Genomic DNA, 17,942 nt, shown 5'->3' with positions numbered 1-17,942 from the left:
ATGCTTTTACTGGCATTTACTTTAAAAAATAAATGAAATATTTCTCCGCAAAAATCTACATTAAGAGAATTAGCATAAACAAAATACAAATATCGTTAACTTTTTTTTTAAATTGGCACGTGTAAAACTTTAATCAATCAATTTAATTTTCTCATCCCAAAATTGAGTTCGATAATCATTTACTTAACCGCATTACCACATTACTTAAATATGATTATTAAGTTCAACTAATTCATATTACTAAAACATCTAAAATACAAATACATATGTATTTTTAAAATTAATTGTAAGTTCACCTCATCTCTCTTAAAAGTTGTTACTTCTCAAAATTTCCCATTAAAAAAATAGACCATATACCGTATAAAATTAAGTAATTGAAAGATCGGAAAATCACACAAATTTTCAGAAAAATTTTAACCACCTGCACACGTACACAATCATCAATTTAAAAAAAAACACTACTACTTTAGTATTTTAAATATTTTAATAAACGCAAAAATAGCACAGTATTTAGAAGGCAAGTTATAAAAATTTGGAAGGACTAATGATGCACTGACGCAGACAAAAATCAAACGAATACTAAATTTCATTTATAAAAAGCATTCGATAGTCGTGGCTTAACGATAATCATTTAGTCGCACGGCGAGGTTGTCACATGCTTTAGTATACAAATGAATGAATGATTTTATTCGAATGAAACCATTCGATAGTTGAAATCATTCATTCAGTAACCATTCGATAGTCTAATTCATCTGATAGTTCTTATCAAGCATCACAATACATAGCCTGCATAATTTATAAAAAAATATAGGGCTTTTCCTGTTCACCATGTATAGAATATTTTATCTAAATATACTAAGAAATTATTTTTTTCACTGGCTTGCTTTGTTATATATGAAATGTAACACAAAAACGTTAGATTTTTATCTTTATAGTTCCCGAGCCATAAAAATGTCATGACAATCACATAATTTTAAAATAAAAATAAATCGTAAAGCTGTTTTTAAAAATATCCCTTGACAAGTGATATTATCGCATATTTAAAATGGCATGAAAATATATAGAGTTAAAGCATTAAACTGGATTTTACTTTTCACCACCCATTTTCCACACAATTTTCCATGAAAAAAAAATTTAATTTCCTATAATTTCCTTCTTTCTTTTCAAGTGCTGACATCTGTGATGGAGGATACAAACTAATAATGAATTTTCAACGATTTTACATAGTACAGAAATTGTTACGCGACAGAATAGCTTTGGCTATTCGTCGCTAGATGGTAGCAGCAGATATTTTTTTTATAAAGATGCGTTGAATTTTATAATTTCTGTTTTAATTTTGTTATACTTAATATTCTATTAATGTACTTACGTCTCATTATATTTGATGTATGCATTTTGGTTTGGGACTTACCTGCAATAAAAAAAATAGAGTTAATAATATACAAACGAATGATAATAATTAAATATATTAGGAAAACTGCAATATAAAAATTATTAGATAAAAAATCCAGTCGACTAAAGCAACTAGACTTAACGAGTGATGGCTTAAAAATTACTAAATTCATAATTATTATGTCGGTACATAAATGAATCCAATATAGAGCCCCACATTTTTGTGGGGCAACAGTGGGGCCCTATATGTGTAGCTGTGCTGAGATTATGTATAAATAATCAAAAAAATCGTTTAAAATAAATTTACTTCTCTCTTTAAATATATACAAAAAGTATATAGTTATACCCTTATTGTTATACTTTAAAGATTTTTAAATTAATTTGTATTTATTTAAATATATTTAACTGAACTAGCTAATTGGAGAATAAATACAATCATTTAGGTACATCGTCTTCAGTGTGACAAAAGATAATTACATTAATTTACCACTATACACTAAAACATTTTATTTTACCATCATCAAATACAAAAACTGAATAATTATATTAACATATTGATGATGCACAGAGTTTAAAATAGAGTAGAAGGGTATGAATAAACTGTCTTATTTTTTATATTAAAATTTGTATTTCTTAATTTTCTAATTAATTTAATAAATAAATACTAAAAATAAACCTTTCACTGCTGGACAATATTTTCTAGAATTATAAACTTTTTATCATAGAAAACAATATTTCGACAATTATAGAACACTAATTTTACCTAAATTATTTTATTTAGATTTTCAATGCAATTATTTACCAACAAAGAATCTATTTACTATTTATTTTTTACCAAAATGGCGGTTGTTCTTAATTTTATTAGTTAGTATGTAAATTAATAATGATTCATCTTGACAAACATCTAAAAAATAGTAATAATTACAACAGTAAAAATCGTTGTGTAGCTAATAGTAAATTGTGTAGTCAATAATGCACTAAAACACTGGATCAAAGAAAAGCAGACCGCTGACTGGAGAAACAGGCAGGGGTACAGGCATAGTAAGGCCTTCATCCAATGATATAAAACCACAAAGAAACTGTTAATGGTCAGGGATACAGTGCAAATTGGAACAGATCGCTTGACGGGAGATAACTGTCAATGCTACCTGAACAAGCTTAATCGGTCTCTTTAATCAAGGAAGTCTTTCTGCATACTCTGCGATAAAGATCCTGAAATAGCAGAGACCTTATTATATCACTGCGACGTTCTGGATTGCAAGCAACACTTTCTATTTGGGAAAATACCTAGAAAAGGAGGAACTATGCTCCTATCCTATCAAGGGTCTGCACAAACTAATCCAGGGCACTGAGATAAGATCTTGTACATCTCTGACTATACGTATGTGAATTGTGAATTATTTTATATTTATTTTATTATGATTACGTGAGCTTTAGGAATATAAGCCTGTCCAACAATCCTGACAATTTTACCTGTCAGTTTAATTCATAAACAAATTGTATTTTCTGTCATTTTTGGTTGTCTCCTGTCAAATTCAACTTTGGATCATTGGACAGACTTTAATTTGTGACATTTTGATGTTACGAACTAGGCACATTTAATGTGCCTTATTTAATGGCGCCTTTTGATACAAATATATAAGCAGTATAAATGGTTCTATAAAAATTACCCTCTAGGAAACTCTGATCCAATAACTACAGTCCATCCTCTCCGCCTCCTCAAAACTCTTTTCTCGAATGCAGCAAAGTCGTCGTTCTTCTTTCTTTGCATATCTGTGGTTGAGTTGTTTATTTCCTATTACTCCTTAGATCACTTTTAAGCACTATTAAAACTACAATCACATTTTAACCAAAAGCAAACTTTTTGAAGAACACATATACTTAACACATGAATATTATTAACAAATTAATATTCTTGACACACAAACCTTCGCAGATTTTAACTATAGGTACGTAAAATTTTCTGCCAAACAATTTTTAATTCACATTAATACAATACGTAACTGAGGAGGAAAAACTATTTTTAATGAACTGTCATTTCCATTTAAGTTTCCCAGCTATGAAATGTGTCAAATGAATCGTCAAACAGAACTGTCAAGGATCCCCACCCTAGAGAGCTTTTATGGTGGCTTTTTCCGCCCACCATGCATGAATACATGGATAGCATTATGCTCCTTCCTTAGTCTTCTTATTCAAAGTTAACTTAGGATGACCAAGTGGTCGCGATGTCTCAAACACTCCATATTTTGATATCTGGTATATAAAATAGATTTTCCGAAACATTATATTTTCCCTAAAATATTTTCTCTTGAAACATCACAACATCCATTTCAAATAGTGGAAATCAATATATCACAATACATAGCCTGCATAATTTATAAAAAAATATAGGGCTTTTCCTGTTCACCATGTATAGAATATTTTATCTAAATATACTAAGAAATTATTTTTTCTACTGGCTTGCTTTGTTATATATGAAATGTAACACAAAAACGTTAGATTTTTATCTTTATAGTTCCCGAGCCATAAAAATGTCATGACAATCACATAATTTTAAAATAAAATAAATCGTAAAAGCTGTTTTAAAAATATCCTGACAAGTGATATTATCGCATATTTAAAATGGCATGAAAATATATAGAGTTAAAGCATTAAAACTGCATATTTCCTTTTCAACGCCACTCATTTTCCACAATTTTCCATGAAAAAAAATTCTAATTTCCTCTAATTTCCTTCTTTCTTTCGCGCGACATCTGTGATGGAGGATACAAACTAATAACGAATTTTCAACGATTTACATAGTACAGAAATTCATATGCCACGCGACAGAATAGCTTTGGCTATTCGTCGCTAGATGGTAGCAGCAGATATTTTTTTATAAAGATGGGTTGAATTTTATAATTTCTGTTTTAATTTTGTTATAATTTAATATTCTATTAATGTACTTACGTCTCATTATATTTGATGTATGCATTTTGGTTTGGGACTTACCTGCAATAAAAAAAATAGAGTTAATAATATACAAAACGAATGATAATAATTAAATATATTAGGAAAAACCAATGCAATATAAAAATTATTAGATAAAAAATCCAGTCGACTAAAGCAACTAGACTTAACGAGTGATGGCTTAAAAATTACTAAATTCATAATTATTATGTAGGTACATAAATGAATCCAATATAGGGCCCCACATTTTTGTGGGGCAACAGTGGGGCCCTATATGTGTAGCTGTGCTGAGATTATGTATAAATAATCAAAAAAATCGTTTAAAATAAACTTACTTCTCTCTTTAAATATATACAAAAAGTATATAGTTATACCCTTGTTATACTTTAAAGATTTTTAAATTAAATTGTAGTTATTTAAATATATTAAACTGAACTAGATAAAAAAAAACAAAAGATAATTACACTAATGTACCACTATACACTAAAACATTTCATTTTACCATCATCAAGTACAAAATCTGAATAATTTTATATTAACACATTGATGATGCACATGATTAAATAAACATGCATCCAGAATCCAGAGTTTAAAATAGAGTGGAAAAGTATGAAAAAACTGTCTTATTTTTTATATTAAAATTTGTATTTCTTAATTTTCTAATTAATTTGATAAATAAATACTAAAAATAAACCTTTCACTGCTGGACAATATTTTTTAGAATTATAAACTTTTTATCATAGGAAACACAATACGTTTAAAGTCATTTTGACATTTATAGAACACTAATTTTACCTAAATTATTTTATTTAGATTTTCAATACAATTATTTACCAACAAAAAATCTATTTACTATTTATTTTTTACCAAAATGGTGGTTGTTCTTAATTTTATTAGTTAGTATGTAAATTAATAATGATTCATCTTAACAAACATCTAAAAATAGTAACAATTACAACAGTAAAAGTTGTTGTGTAGCTAACAGTAAATTGTGTAGTGAGTAATGGCACTAAAACTCTGGATCAAAGAAAATCAGCCGTTGACTGGAGAAACAGACAGGGGTACAGGCATAGTAAGGCCTTCATCCAATGATCTAACTACAAAGAAACTGCTAATGATGGGGGATACAGTGCAAATCGGAACAGGTCGCTTGACAGGAGATAACTGTCAAATTCTACCTGAACAAGCTTAATCGGTCTCTTTAATCAAGGAAGTCTTTCTGCATACTCTGCGATGAAGATCCTGAAATAGCAGAGACCTTATTATGTCACTGCGAGGTTCTGGATTGCAAGCAACACTTTCTATTTGGGAAAAGACCTAGAAATAGAGGAACTATGCTCCTATCATATCACGGACCTGCACAAACTGATCCAGGGCACTGAGATAAGATCTTGTACATCTCTGACTATACGTATGTGAATTGTGAATTATTTTATCTTTATTTTGTTATGATTACATGAGCTTTAGGGATATAAGCCTGTCCAACGATCCATGACACTGACAATTGTGCCTGTCATTTTAATTCATAAACAAATTGTATTTTCTGTCATTTTTTGGTTGTCGCCAGTCAAAATCAACTTTGGCTCGTTGGACAGACTTTAATTTGTGACATTTTGATAATACGAGCTAGGCACATTTACTGTGTCATATTTAATGGCACTTTTTGATACCTAATTGAAAATAAAAATTCTCTGATTTTTCAAAAAAGCAGTATAAATGGTTCTAAAAAAATTACCCTCTAGGAAACTCTGATCCAATAACTACAGTCCATCCTCTCCGCCTCCTCAAAACTCTTTTCTCGAATGCAGCAAAGTCGTCGTTCTTCTTTCTTTGCATGTTTGTGGTTGAGTTGTTTATTTCCTATTACTCCTTAGAACACTTTTAAGCACTATTAAAACTACAATCACATTTTAACCCAAAACAAACTTTTTGAAGAACACTTATACTTAACACATGAATATTATTAACAAATCAATATTCTTGACACACAAATCTTCTGAGATTTTAACTATAGGTACCTAAAATTTTCTGCCAAACAATTTTTAATTCACATTAATACAATTTATTCACGCACATTCAAGATTCCACTTCACGTCTTCATAGGAAATATGTTTTATTAGCTTTTTTGTTATATTCCTGATAAAGATATTCTTTAAATTGTTACACTATTGAATTATTTTTGTTCACTCATATTTATTTTACATTACCGTAAACTACACTAATTACTACGTTATTATACCGAACCGCACTCTCTTTGTTCAAAATTTTCCAGAAAAATTGTGGAAAGACAACCGCGACCCGTCGACACTTATAAAACATAACAAGTCAACAACTGTATTAAAGTTTCTGATATTTTGCCGCCTTTACAGGGTGCGTTCAAGAATTTTACATTCAAACTTCATACGCCAAAAATAAGTTTTGGTAGTTGTAGCTGAATGGAATAGTTAATTTAATAATTTATTCTATTAAGCTGTAATTTGTTTCAAATTTTGGGAATAAAGTTAATTATTTTATCAACTTTTTACTGCCAAATATACCGGGTGGTGCATCGTTGTTGGAAACAGAAAATCCCATGCAAATTTTGAATTGTTCAGATATTGGCTCTCCTATTGATTTTACATCAAAGTCGTAAATATATTTTCTCTACTCTTCACTCCACAGTGCGGCGGATGGTTATTCTAGCGGGACAAAATCTCAAGAGCAATGTTTGGGACTTAAAATCTAAGAACGTAGCAAATGATCTAATATATAGCAACTATATGGTTAAATTTATTTATTTATTAACAACTTAATTTATTAATAAATAAATACAAGATAATAAAACTATGATATTATTCGTACATGACACACAAAAACCGTATTGTAAACTATTGCCAAATACATAAAATTATGATATCAAAAAACTCTTTAGCAGTTTTTTTTTAAATTAATTTGTAATCTTCTGACACCCTCTATAATTTATTTAAAAAAAATATATTTTATTTTGAAAATAATAAATAAGATAGATATTTTAATTTTAATTTTAACACTCGGTATTTGTAAATTCATATATAGTAAGTATCTAAGACAATTTTTTAAACTCAGTGCCTTTTGATGGAGTTGTTTTGTTTTTATGCTATCCGATTGAAATTAATCTTTTTGGGCATTCACCTGTTAAGCTTGAACTCCCTGTGACTGTGACTACCTGTGTTAGTAACTATTGGTAACTCAAAAGATCTACATCATTCAATATATCGATATTTGAAAAAAAGTGAAAGTTTGATATCTGCAGAATAAAGGCACGAAGGATTTTAAACAAATATATATACAGTAGAAAGTACATACGTTTGGCAATCTTCAACATAATTTGCCTTTCTAATAAAATGTATAAGCACTTGTAAATAATTTGTTTTCGTATGATCTCTGCCTTGCTGAGCAGAAAACGACCAAATTTGGTTGATAAAAATGTATCGAAATACAAAGAATATTCATGCATTTTTTGTATCAATTGGAATGTCTACTATTTATTCTTATCAGTACACATTTTTTGGCTTATTTCTAACCAAACGCTTTTGTCCCGCTAAATTTATCTTCCAACGCACTGTGCGCTCGTCCGTCAAATGCAAAAATAACTGTCACTGTCTAAAATCTTTAGCGCCAACTTCAACTCGGTCAGTAGATGACGTAAAAAAACTTGACAGTGCAGGAAGATAGGAATCGAACTATCCTTACCTCTATAGTATCCTTGATATTGGACTTCATAGAGGTATCATCAAGCTAGATCTATGAGAGCAGGCTATATCATGATAATAGAGACCTATTAAGTTGTACTGTTCGGGTCGCTCTCAGGGGTTGGGTAAAGCGGATGTGTGGTCGAAGGAAATATATATTATATTTCAGAAATCTACCTAAGGTTTAGCCCGATCCTGTCGTGTTAAGTCACACCTAAAATTCCAAACACACGTCGTGCTTTGATTAAGGTTTGCAGAGCTTCAGCATTTGCCATAAAATAGCGAGGAATTTGTTACAAAACCATATAAATTATATATCACTGTAATCACAAAACTTCAATCTGTTTCCGTATTGTAACGGAATTTTAAATTATGTCTTTATTTTCGAGAAAATTTAGTCCAAACATAAGGAATATTTTGTTGATTTTTGACCGTCAAAATCTTAAAAATAAAGGAGTTGTATAAAAATGTACTACACTACGGATATAGTATAATCCTTTTTCTTTAATTTCCTTCTTCATTTATGTAAAAATACCTAGCCAGTTTTACGTAAAACGTTAAATACAGAAGGCTTATTTTGCTACTTTTTCGGACTAGTGAAATGAACTCTTACTTCAAATACTGTTTTTCACGTTGAACTAAAATAGTATTTTGTAAATGTAACGTTCTTGGTATTCGATATGGTAAACTATTATCTTCTATTAAAATATATAAATTCTGGAACGCACTTGTGCATTTGATTTGGGCGAGGTGAAAATAGATTTTTCGTTTCACAAGATTGTCACCAGTAGTGCGTCGGTAAAAATAGCAGTGGAGTATCATCATACAGTGTGTTTATCGACGTATTCTAAATAAAACGTTCGATGCTTATTAGTAAGCTAGGCATGGGAAAATTGTTGACAGAGTGCCACGTTGGTGTTGATTTTGAGAGGGGCGGATTTGCAAATACCAGGACTGATAAAAAAGGAAACTTTGTATGGAGGAGATTTCATTTAGTTTTCACAGGGACCGATAGATTAAGAAGAAAGATTGGAGTGTCTTTTAGGCAGTTGTGAGTCTTATAAAGCTGCACCTGCCATCATATCGTTTTTATTCAATAAAAAAATAACTTTCATCAGTACTGTGTATTCTTCTAACATATTTTTCTCTTTTATATTATGAAATGTTTATGAGAAATAAAATATCACTGAAAATACAAAGAAAATTTTGCATTCTGCATACAAAGAAATTTTAATAATGATGAAATATATCAAATAGAATACTAAAATCACTGTTTACTGAAGACAACCCTTTTATATTAGCTTTAATAAGTCAAGTTTAGAGATAAACTGTCGCTCTGGCAATCTTTCCAAAGATTGAAAATCAACTTAAAACTTTTTGAATCTGTAATAGTTTCTAGTGTGTTGACCTGTATAATTTTACTCGACTTCAAAACTTCAGTTGCTATATAAGCAAACTTTGAGATTCCAGAAGATATGGCGTAACGTTTATGCCAATATAAGTTAAAAGAATGAATTTATATACCTAGCTGCTGAATTTCTATTAATTTTTCTCAAAAATTCTTATCGAAGGTTTCCTTATATTAATTATATACAGGGTTGTTCACCACAGACGACATGGAGTATTGTAGCTAAACGATGAGATTTTTACAAATTGTAAGTTTTGGGTTCGATGAAGGACTATTAGAGGTACAATTTAAAAATAATTTTACAAGATACAGAGTGTCCCAAATAAGTAAAAAATATCAAAGTTGTATTTTTTTAAATGGAACACCCTGTATATTATTGCATTTTTAGTTTCTACGATTAAAATAAAGGTAAATTTGATTAAGGTTTATTAGAGTTAAACCTTACCGGCTTCATTTCTCCAAGGGTATCGAAGTTTTTAATACTAAATATTTACTGAAATTTATTTATTGATCAGTTATTGTGTTGCAATAATAAAAATAATACTACCTTATGCAGAGTGTCTAAAAAATTATTTTAAATAATTATTAGCTTTAAACGGCATTAACTTGTTTAATTTAAATGGAACACCCTGTATATTTTATGAGAATCAGATGCACAATTTAATTGTCTATCAAATTGTATTTACCATTTTTTACTTATCTCTTTAAGTTTCCGTAGAAAATGCATTTTCTTGTAATTTAGAACTTATTTATATACCCATGGAATATTGACGTTTTAGATTATTCTTAAAGATGTACCAAATTTTTAAAGAGTACAGATACTAATATTGTCAATATAATTCGTTTATTTCATTAAAAAATAAAAAAGAACTGTTTAAATATTTGTTAAAGAGAACCAATTAATATGATTCCAGTATTCAAACTACATTAACTGACTGTTTGCGTTGATTAATAATAATTGCGCCAAATACTAAAAAACTGAGTTTTGTATGTGTATTAGACAGGGTGGTAAAAAGTAATACCTTAAAAATTATATTTCATTTTTTAATAAATGCTTATTTATAACAACAGAGACGTTCATTTTGATAACTTATTATTATAATGATTTCTGACTCAAATCCAGATTTATTTAGAATAATTTATTAACGAACACAATTAAGTATGTAATTAATTATTATATGGGCGGAAATAATAGTATTATATTTAATTAATGGTATACACTTTTATAAAGATTTAAATAGTTTTCTTTTTGCATACAAATGGGCTAGTAATATTATCGTTTTGTTAAAATCGATAATATTACTAGCCTGTACATTTTGTACATTTGTTGCTTTAAAAACAATCTAAAATGTCAACATTCCATGGGTATATTGATAAATGAGGTCTAAATTATAAGAAAATGCATTTTCTATGAAAACTTGAAGGGATAGGTAAAAAATGGTATAATACAATTTGACAGACAATTAAATTGTGCATCTGATTCTCCTAAAATATACAGGGCGTTCCATTTAAATTAAAGAAGTTATTGGCGTTTAAAGCTAGAAATTATTTAAAATAAATTTTTAGACACTCTGTATAAGGTAGTATTATTTTTATTATTGTAACAGAATAACTGATCAATAAATAAACTTCAGTAAATATTTAGTATTAAAAACTTTGATACCCTTGGAGAAATTATGCCTTAAAATTTTTACTGCAATTTCACAAAATTGAAAATATTTCAAAAACGGTAAGGTTTAAGTATAATAAACCTTAAACAAATTTACCTTTATTTTAATCGTAGAAACTAAAAATGCAATAATATACAGGGTGTTCCATTTAAAAAAATACAACTTTGATATTTTTTACTTATTTGAGACACTCTGTATCTTGTAAAATTATTTTTAAATTGTACCTCTAATAGTCCTTCATCGAACCCAATACTTACAATTTGTAAAAAATATAATCGTTTAGCTACAATACTGCGTGTCGTATGTGGTGAACAACCCTGTATATAGACATCCTAGTAAGTGCGTACATTATTTTCATTCCACCAATACAAACAACTTCTAAAACACTAAATTCAGTCTCATATACTGAATTTTCTGTATATATTTCTTGCAAAACAGACAAGAAACGTTTGTTTCTAGCCAACTGCTTTTAGTTTGGCTATTACTAATCTCTAATTCTGCTCGTCTCTTTTCCTTCGCTTATTACATTTCTTGTTCTAACTTTTCTTTATTTCCTTAATTTATTTCTTGCTCATTCTCTAACTTCTTTTTGTTGACAACGTTGAAACGTGAAAATTATGGAGTTTTATCCCTTTCTTGGACGTTTATTTGTCCGAAAAGTTGCTTGGAAGAATTTTAACGTATTATTTTTTTAAGTTATTATTTTTTACTTATTATTTTTAACTTATTATTAACTAATTAATAAATAAACTTTGGCAGCTTTCTGCGGATAAAAATAAGTAAAGTTCGTATAAATGTATGCCTTAAAATGCTTCGTTTCGCAGATCCGTGTAGAAGTTTAGTTTTTTAGTTTTTTTCCAAATGATTTCTGAACTATAGTCGATATTTGGATAAAAATTTGCTGTCTGGGTGTTTTTTGACATGAGAAATTTGATTTCAATGTCAATATGACTCCTACTTGCCACGGCAACACCATCTCTCCAAAATTATTTAATAATTTGCTCCAATATATGTGCAAACAGATAGAATGGAATAAATTGTGTATAGATATAAATGGCGAAAACTTGAAGCACCTGCGATTTGATGATGACATTGTCTTCATATCCGATTGCGTAAATAAAGCCCAAGAAATGTTACAAAAATTGAATGCAACCTCTGAACAAATGGGACTAAAAAACAATATCTCAAAACCCCAAGTAATTGGCGCTGGAATATATTAACCAGTATCAAATAGAACAAACAACTGCTTACAAGTACATGGGACATGAAATATGTATAAGCCGCGATAATCAAACTTGCGAGCTTAACAGACGAATAGGACTGACTTGGGCCGCCTATGGACGATTGAAATACATTTTCAAAGGGGCACTTCCGATATGTTTGAAAAGAAAGATATTCAATCAATGCATACTACCTGTTCTAACGTAACGTGCGGAGACCCTAACATTAACCAAGAAAACTGTAAGCAAAATCAGAATAACGCAAAGAGCAATGGAATATCAATATTGGGGCTATCTCTGAGAGACAAAGTCCCGAATATCGAAGTACGAAACAGAACAAAAGGCATGGATGCCATAGATAAAATAACTACTTTGAAATGGAATTGGGCAGGGCACATTGCAAGGCTAAACGATGACCGATGGACGAAGAAAATAATAGAATGGAGACCAAGAATAACGCATTCAGGTGCAGAGGCCGTCCTCCAAAAAGATGGCATGACGACTTAAGGCGTATCCACAGTAACTGGATGCAAATACCTCAAGATAGAGAGTTATGGATGGAAACGAGGGCCAGTTCAGCAGTGGACTTTATTTGGTGGTTGATATCTACCCAACAGAAGCCTGTTACATGTTTATAACTTAAAACATTTTAGGTAACTCTTTTTTGTGAATTTTGATACAAATAAATTAGATTTCTAGGTTGTACCTTATCGCTACTACAGAATAGAAAACAATAAATTTGTAAACAGTTTTCTACAAACAAAATTTGGTAAAAATTTTTGTGCAGTGTTGCTCAAGATATTTAGAAATTCATATCCTTGATTATTTTATTATAACATTGTTAATAAAATTACATATAACACATTCAACCTATACAAGTATATATAAAAGTTATCAGAATTTATACAATCAGTTATAAATAATTATAAAAAAGGTTATAAATTATAAATAAATAATTTAGTTATATAAAAGACATATAGTTACCGTGAGCATATAATTTGGTATAACTTTAATCTCAACTTTAATGACCCTATTCAAATGAAACATCTTACAATTCACATTATATAATACACAAAGCCAAGGGACAAAATTGTTATTAAATCTATTTTCGATGACTCAAAGCATTTTTTTCAAATAAAATGGGACATATAGGGCTTATAATAATGGTAGGGTATAGAAAATATATAAATAAGTAAATACAAATATATTTCAACCTAATGATTAATGATTATACTTGTTTAAATAAATAAATGATCATTTTAAAATTACTTGTTTGTCTTTGCAAATTTGTATATTTAATATTTATCTTAATGTTATACAAATTCATTGATTCGATATAAATACACTTAAATAAAACTTTAAAATTAATGATCTTCCAAATTTGATAGAGACAGCCATTTTGTTGAAAGAATTTGTTTTGATTATGAGAAATTTCGATAAAAATTATCACAGGGATTAATTAATCTTATATATTACGTATCTTCGCTTTAAATTTTAACAATTGTATCTATGAAATAATACTCTAAATTCGCAAAAATCCGTAAAATATTCCCATAAAACAAATCACAATTCACTTCCACTTCACAGAAACTGACAGACATTGCCATAATATGGAATGACGTTTATTTTTCAATTTATTTTACTGATCTAACTGATCCGTGGTCACTAAGATATTAAATTTTATTAAATTATTTAATTATAATTGTTTCTGGCGAAAGCAACTTCATATCAATGTTTATTCATAGGGTAACAAAGCACATCACTGTTAAATTATCAACATTTTTATAAATATTTATCTTTTTCAACTTCTAAACTACTCCACAGAGAATCAAACGAATTGTTAATTAAACTATACTCTGTGGATGACTTGATAAAATCATGATGAAATTAAAGTCCCTAGATGAATATCTAGGGACTTTAGATGAAATTTCTACGCAGCGCCATCTATCCCTCTACTGGCAGAAACTCCGCCGTGTTTCCAAAATTCAAATGGCAGTTTCATCCGCCTGATGGAGACCAAGATATGACGCATTCCAATGACGCAACCAGATGGCATGACGACTTAAGGCGTATCCACAGTAACTGAATGCAAATACCTCAAGATAGAGAGTTATGGAAGGAAACGAGTGCTACGTCCATCAGTGGACTGTAGTGACTGGTTGATAATGACCCTTACTTGGATGTACTCCACAATGATTTTGTAACTCTTTTTTTGAATCTTTTGAAGAATAACAACTTTTCGTCAGTACTTGTATAAAACTACCGAATGAAAAATATACATTTCCGTCGTTTTCTGCGTAAAAATGGTTTCTTGGTAAAAATTGCTACGAATATTTTTCAAGATATTTAGAATAGAAATAGTCAATACATGTCATTATTGATAAAAAATAAACATGTTGATATTTGTCTGAAACGATAAATTTTGGGAACTTTTTTTTTAAATTATGACCAGAAATTTTTCTTCAAAAAATTATGAAAAAATCTGTTCAGTTTCTGTTGAATCTTTGGCACAAAAACATTTTAAATTCTTCAGTCTAATAACTATCTAGTCAACATGTTTAATTTATGTCAAAGATCACGTGTATTGATATTTCGATTCCAAATATCTCGAGAACCATTACTCGTAGCGATTTTCTACGTAACAAACGATGGGAATGTATATTTTTTACGCAGTAGTTTTATACCGGTACAGACGAAAAGTTATTATTTTTCAAACCAGTTAGAAATTATGTAGGGAGCGCCTTCTACAAGTAAGAGTAATATTGACGTAGAAATTAAATTTTTCATATCCAGAGACTCCAATTTTCATCCAAATATCTACATCAGTTCAGAAATTAATTGGAAAAAATCGAAATAATTTCCCATATAGCACGTCCAAATGAAATTACGTTTCTACAAGGGAGACACATGAGAAACAACATATGTTAAAGTGAACCTAAGTGTTCATCTAGTTCTAGCATATACATATTCTCATATGTATTCATATTCACGCATGTTTTTATTGATAGAATTGTGTGATACAGTGTTTACTAGTTGTATACCGTATGCACCCAAGATTCTAAAGAGTTTTTTGTAACGTAACAAATAATTATTAAAATGATGAAATCTGACGTCGGTATATGAGACATACAACGTATAAGTCATATGTATGTGTGATACTTCGTATCATAGTTGTGCCTATAGTACACACCTTATAAAAATATGACGTATACACATAATATAAATATCTATATAGACACTTTGTAATAGTGTACTGTTGTGTCTACATTCTAGCATGAAATGAAGGTGTGCGCATGCGCGGTACACCTCAGCGTAGATACACCGACCAAGTGTATCTTATGTGTCCCTCTCCTTTCTCCTTTCTAGGAGTGGTATGTGTTAGCAGCCATTATTGTTTTATCATTCGGAAGCTCTATATAAATGTTCTGTTTGCGTGTAGTTTAAAAGAGATTTTAAGGTAAGTACAAGTTTTTAATTACCTTGTTACACCTTCCTAAGAGTATTATTAATATTATAGCAGCAACTCTTCCCTTACTCGAAACCCAATTTACCAAATTTTGACTCCAATGAATGAAAACTCCAAATGTTCTCGTATAATGATAAAGAGGTTAGCTGAGTTAGCTCTGCAATATAATTTTTTTTAATTTGGAAATAATGAAAATCTAAATGGACCAGAGAAAGAAAGATTTAAACACTTAAGTTACTGATGGATCGATATACAGATATGTTTAATATTCAATAATCAGTTTTATATAAAATTTAAGGGTGAGATTGTTAATCTGGAAATAAAATACAAGAAAGTCCAACAGAGTGCTCGATGAATGAGTATGCTAATAAACCAACTGCTTGGAGGGAAAAGGGGAGAAAAAAATGACTAAACGAGGTCCACCAAATCGTGGCGATATACCAGTGTTTACCATTTTAGTATGTTGTTATACTAGGAACTTATATTTTTAATACATTTTCATACAAATTCTGTTCTTTTACAGTGTTTTCTTACTTCTGGTTTCTGCAGTGTAAATAATTATTATTATTGTGTTATTTGCGCTATTGCGTTCCATGATATAAAGAAATATATAAATTTTATTTTTAACCACTTAATCCATTTTATGGAAAAAAAATGGTACATTTAATACAAAACAAAAATGGAACAATTTTAAGGCTACTTCCCTTAAACTTACGATCGAGATACTTTTGGAAAATACAAAGTTTTGCTTTCCTAATTTTCGTTCTAAAAAGATATAATTGGTATCATTGAATAAATATTTCTTAAAAAGAACGAAAAGTTAGGCATCAAAACTTGTATTATTTCCTAAATTCGTTCATAAGAAGTAGTTTTATCTAGCACAAGATGTATATACGAAGCAAAATACATAGTACGCGCGGTAGTGCAATGCGTAAACATAGTTTTTAAACTGCAATGTGTAAACATAGTTTAAACGTAATACATCAGCACTGTGTATCCTACGACACACTGTGTATCCCTTACTTTGTGTATACGTAAATGCTATACTGTGGCGACATTGTGAGGCGGACGTTTAACCTTTGTGCATACCTGTTAAACTACAATGTGTAAACGTTGCATATTTACATCGGGGGAATTGTGTCACCCTGTGTCTACATCTAATAATGTAAACACATCGTAAATGTGATTTGATGTGCTGTATGGGGTAGCTCTTATTTCAGAAACTCTTATTGTTAAATATATTTCCAAAAATACCATTTTAAAACAATCAAAATACTTAACTACTACACTAAATTCCGATACAGTTTTTACACTATCCTGCCAATTTGATCCTCATTGTCCCGAGTTAACCGACCTTATAATCTCTTAACAATTCCAACGAGCTACGACAGTTGGATTAACTCAATTTCGTGTAAATAGCATCCTAGGGGACAATTGTGTTTGTTGTCCCCACCACCGGCTTTAATATCCAATGGGAGGGGGTTAAATCCGATTCATTTATCACGCTCCAGGATAATGGGGAGAGTTTTTGCCTCGGTGGCAGGTAGATTGCCTTTCTTAACTTCACTCCCCTTTGTTTTAGACTCGTTCCCTTACTTCGTTACATTATTTATTACGTTCTGAAGAAAACAAAGGGAAGAAGTTTTTAGTGTAGTAAACGTGTTTGTTATAAGTTTTGTTTATTCGATTAGAACATACAGTGTGTATCACTCAAATGAAATAAATAATGAATACATGCAAGCGCGTTCGAATAAATGATCGGGAACGTTCTAGTAGGGGAGTTAATCACCGCGACCTATTGTGTAGTCTTCTTTATTGAATTATAACTATTATTACAGTTGAGGGTTGGAACCTTTTTAGTGTTAATAGCAATAAAAACATTAAATCACCACATTACATTAACATAACTTAGCTTCATTACACTTGAGGCGTTCGGCGCCTTCATAGATTATCATCAGCAGATGATTATAAACTAAACTATTTAGTTTGGTTTGGTTTTAAACTAAACTATTTAGTTTATAATCATCTGCTGATGATGCTAACATGGTTAGCGAAACGCGCGTCCAGTGTAAAAGTAAAAGTGTTTTGGTGTATTGTGGTGATTTAGTGTTTTTATTTTGCTGCGTT

The 17,942-nt window shown here is 29.8% G+C and overlaps 1 protein-coding gene across 2 annotated transcripts in view; it reads right to left on the bottom strand.

The window, feature by feature from the left end:
- LOC115878260 (cAMP-specific 3',5'-cyclic phosphodiesterase) overlaps positions 1-17,942 on the bottom strand; it is a 743,109-nt gene that overhangs the window by 688,781 nt on the left and 36,386 nt on the right. The window contains exon 1 of one of the 2 annotated variants that reach the window (XM_030894691.1): positions 3,063-3,179. The exons of the other annotated variant lie outside the window; for it this stretch is intronic. Coding sequence (XP_030750551.1) covers positions 3,063-3,163 — 101 coding nt within the window. The 5' untranslated portion in view covers positions 3,164-3,179. Of the gene's footprint in view, positions 1-3,062; positions 3,180-17,942 lie in introns of those variants that run through there. 2 annotated transcript variants of the gene reach the window in all.

The sequence above is a fragment of the Sitophilus oryzae genome, unplaced genomic scaffold, assembly GCF_002938485.1.
Source record: "Sitophilus oryzae breed Bouriz unplaced genomic scaffold, Soryzae_2.0 scaffold_1507_pilon_pilon, whole genome shotgun sequence".
Classification (NCBI taxonomy): domain Eukaryota; kingdom Metazoa; phylum Arthropoda; class Insecta; order Coleoptera; family Curculionidae; genus Sitophilus; species Sitophilus oryzae.
Note: the sequence above shows the minus strand (reverse complement) of the source record. Positions and strands in the feature narration are given on the sequence as shown.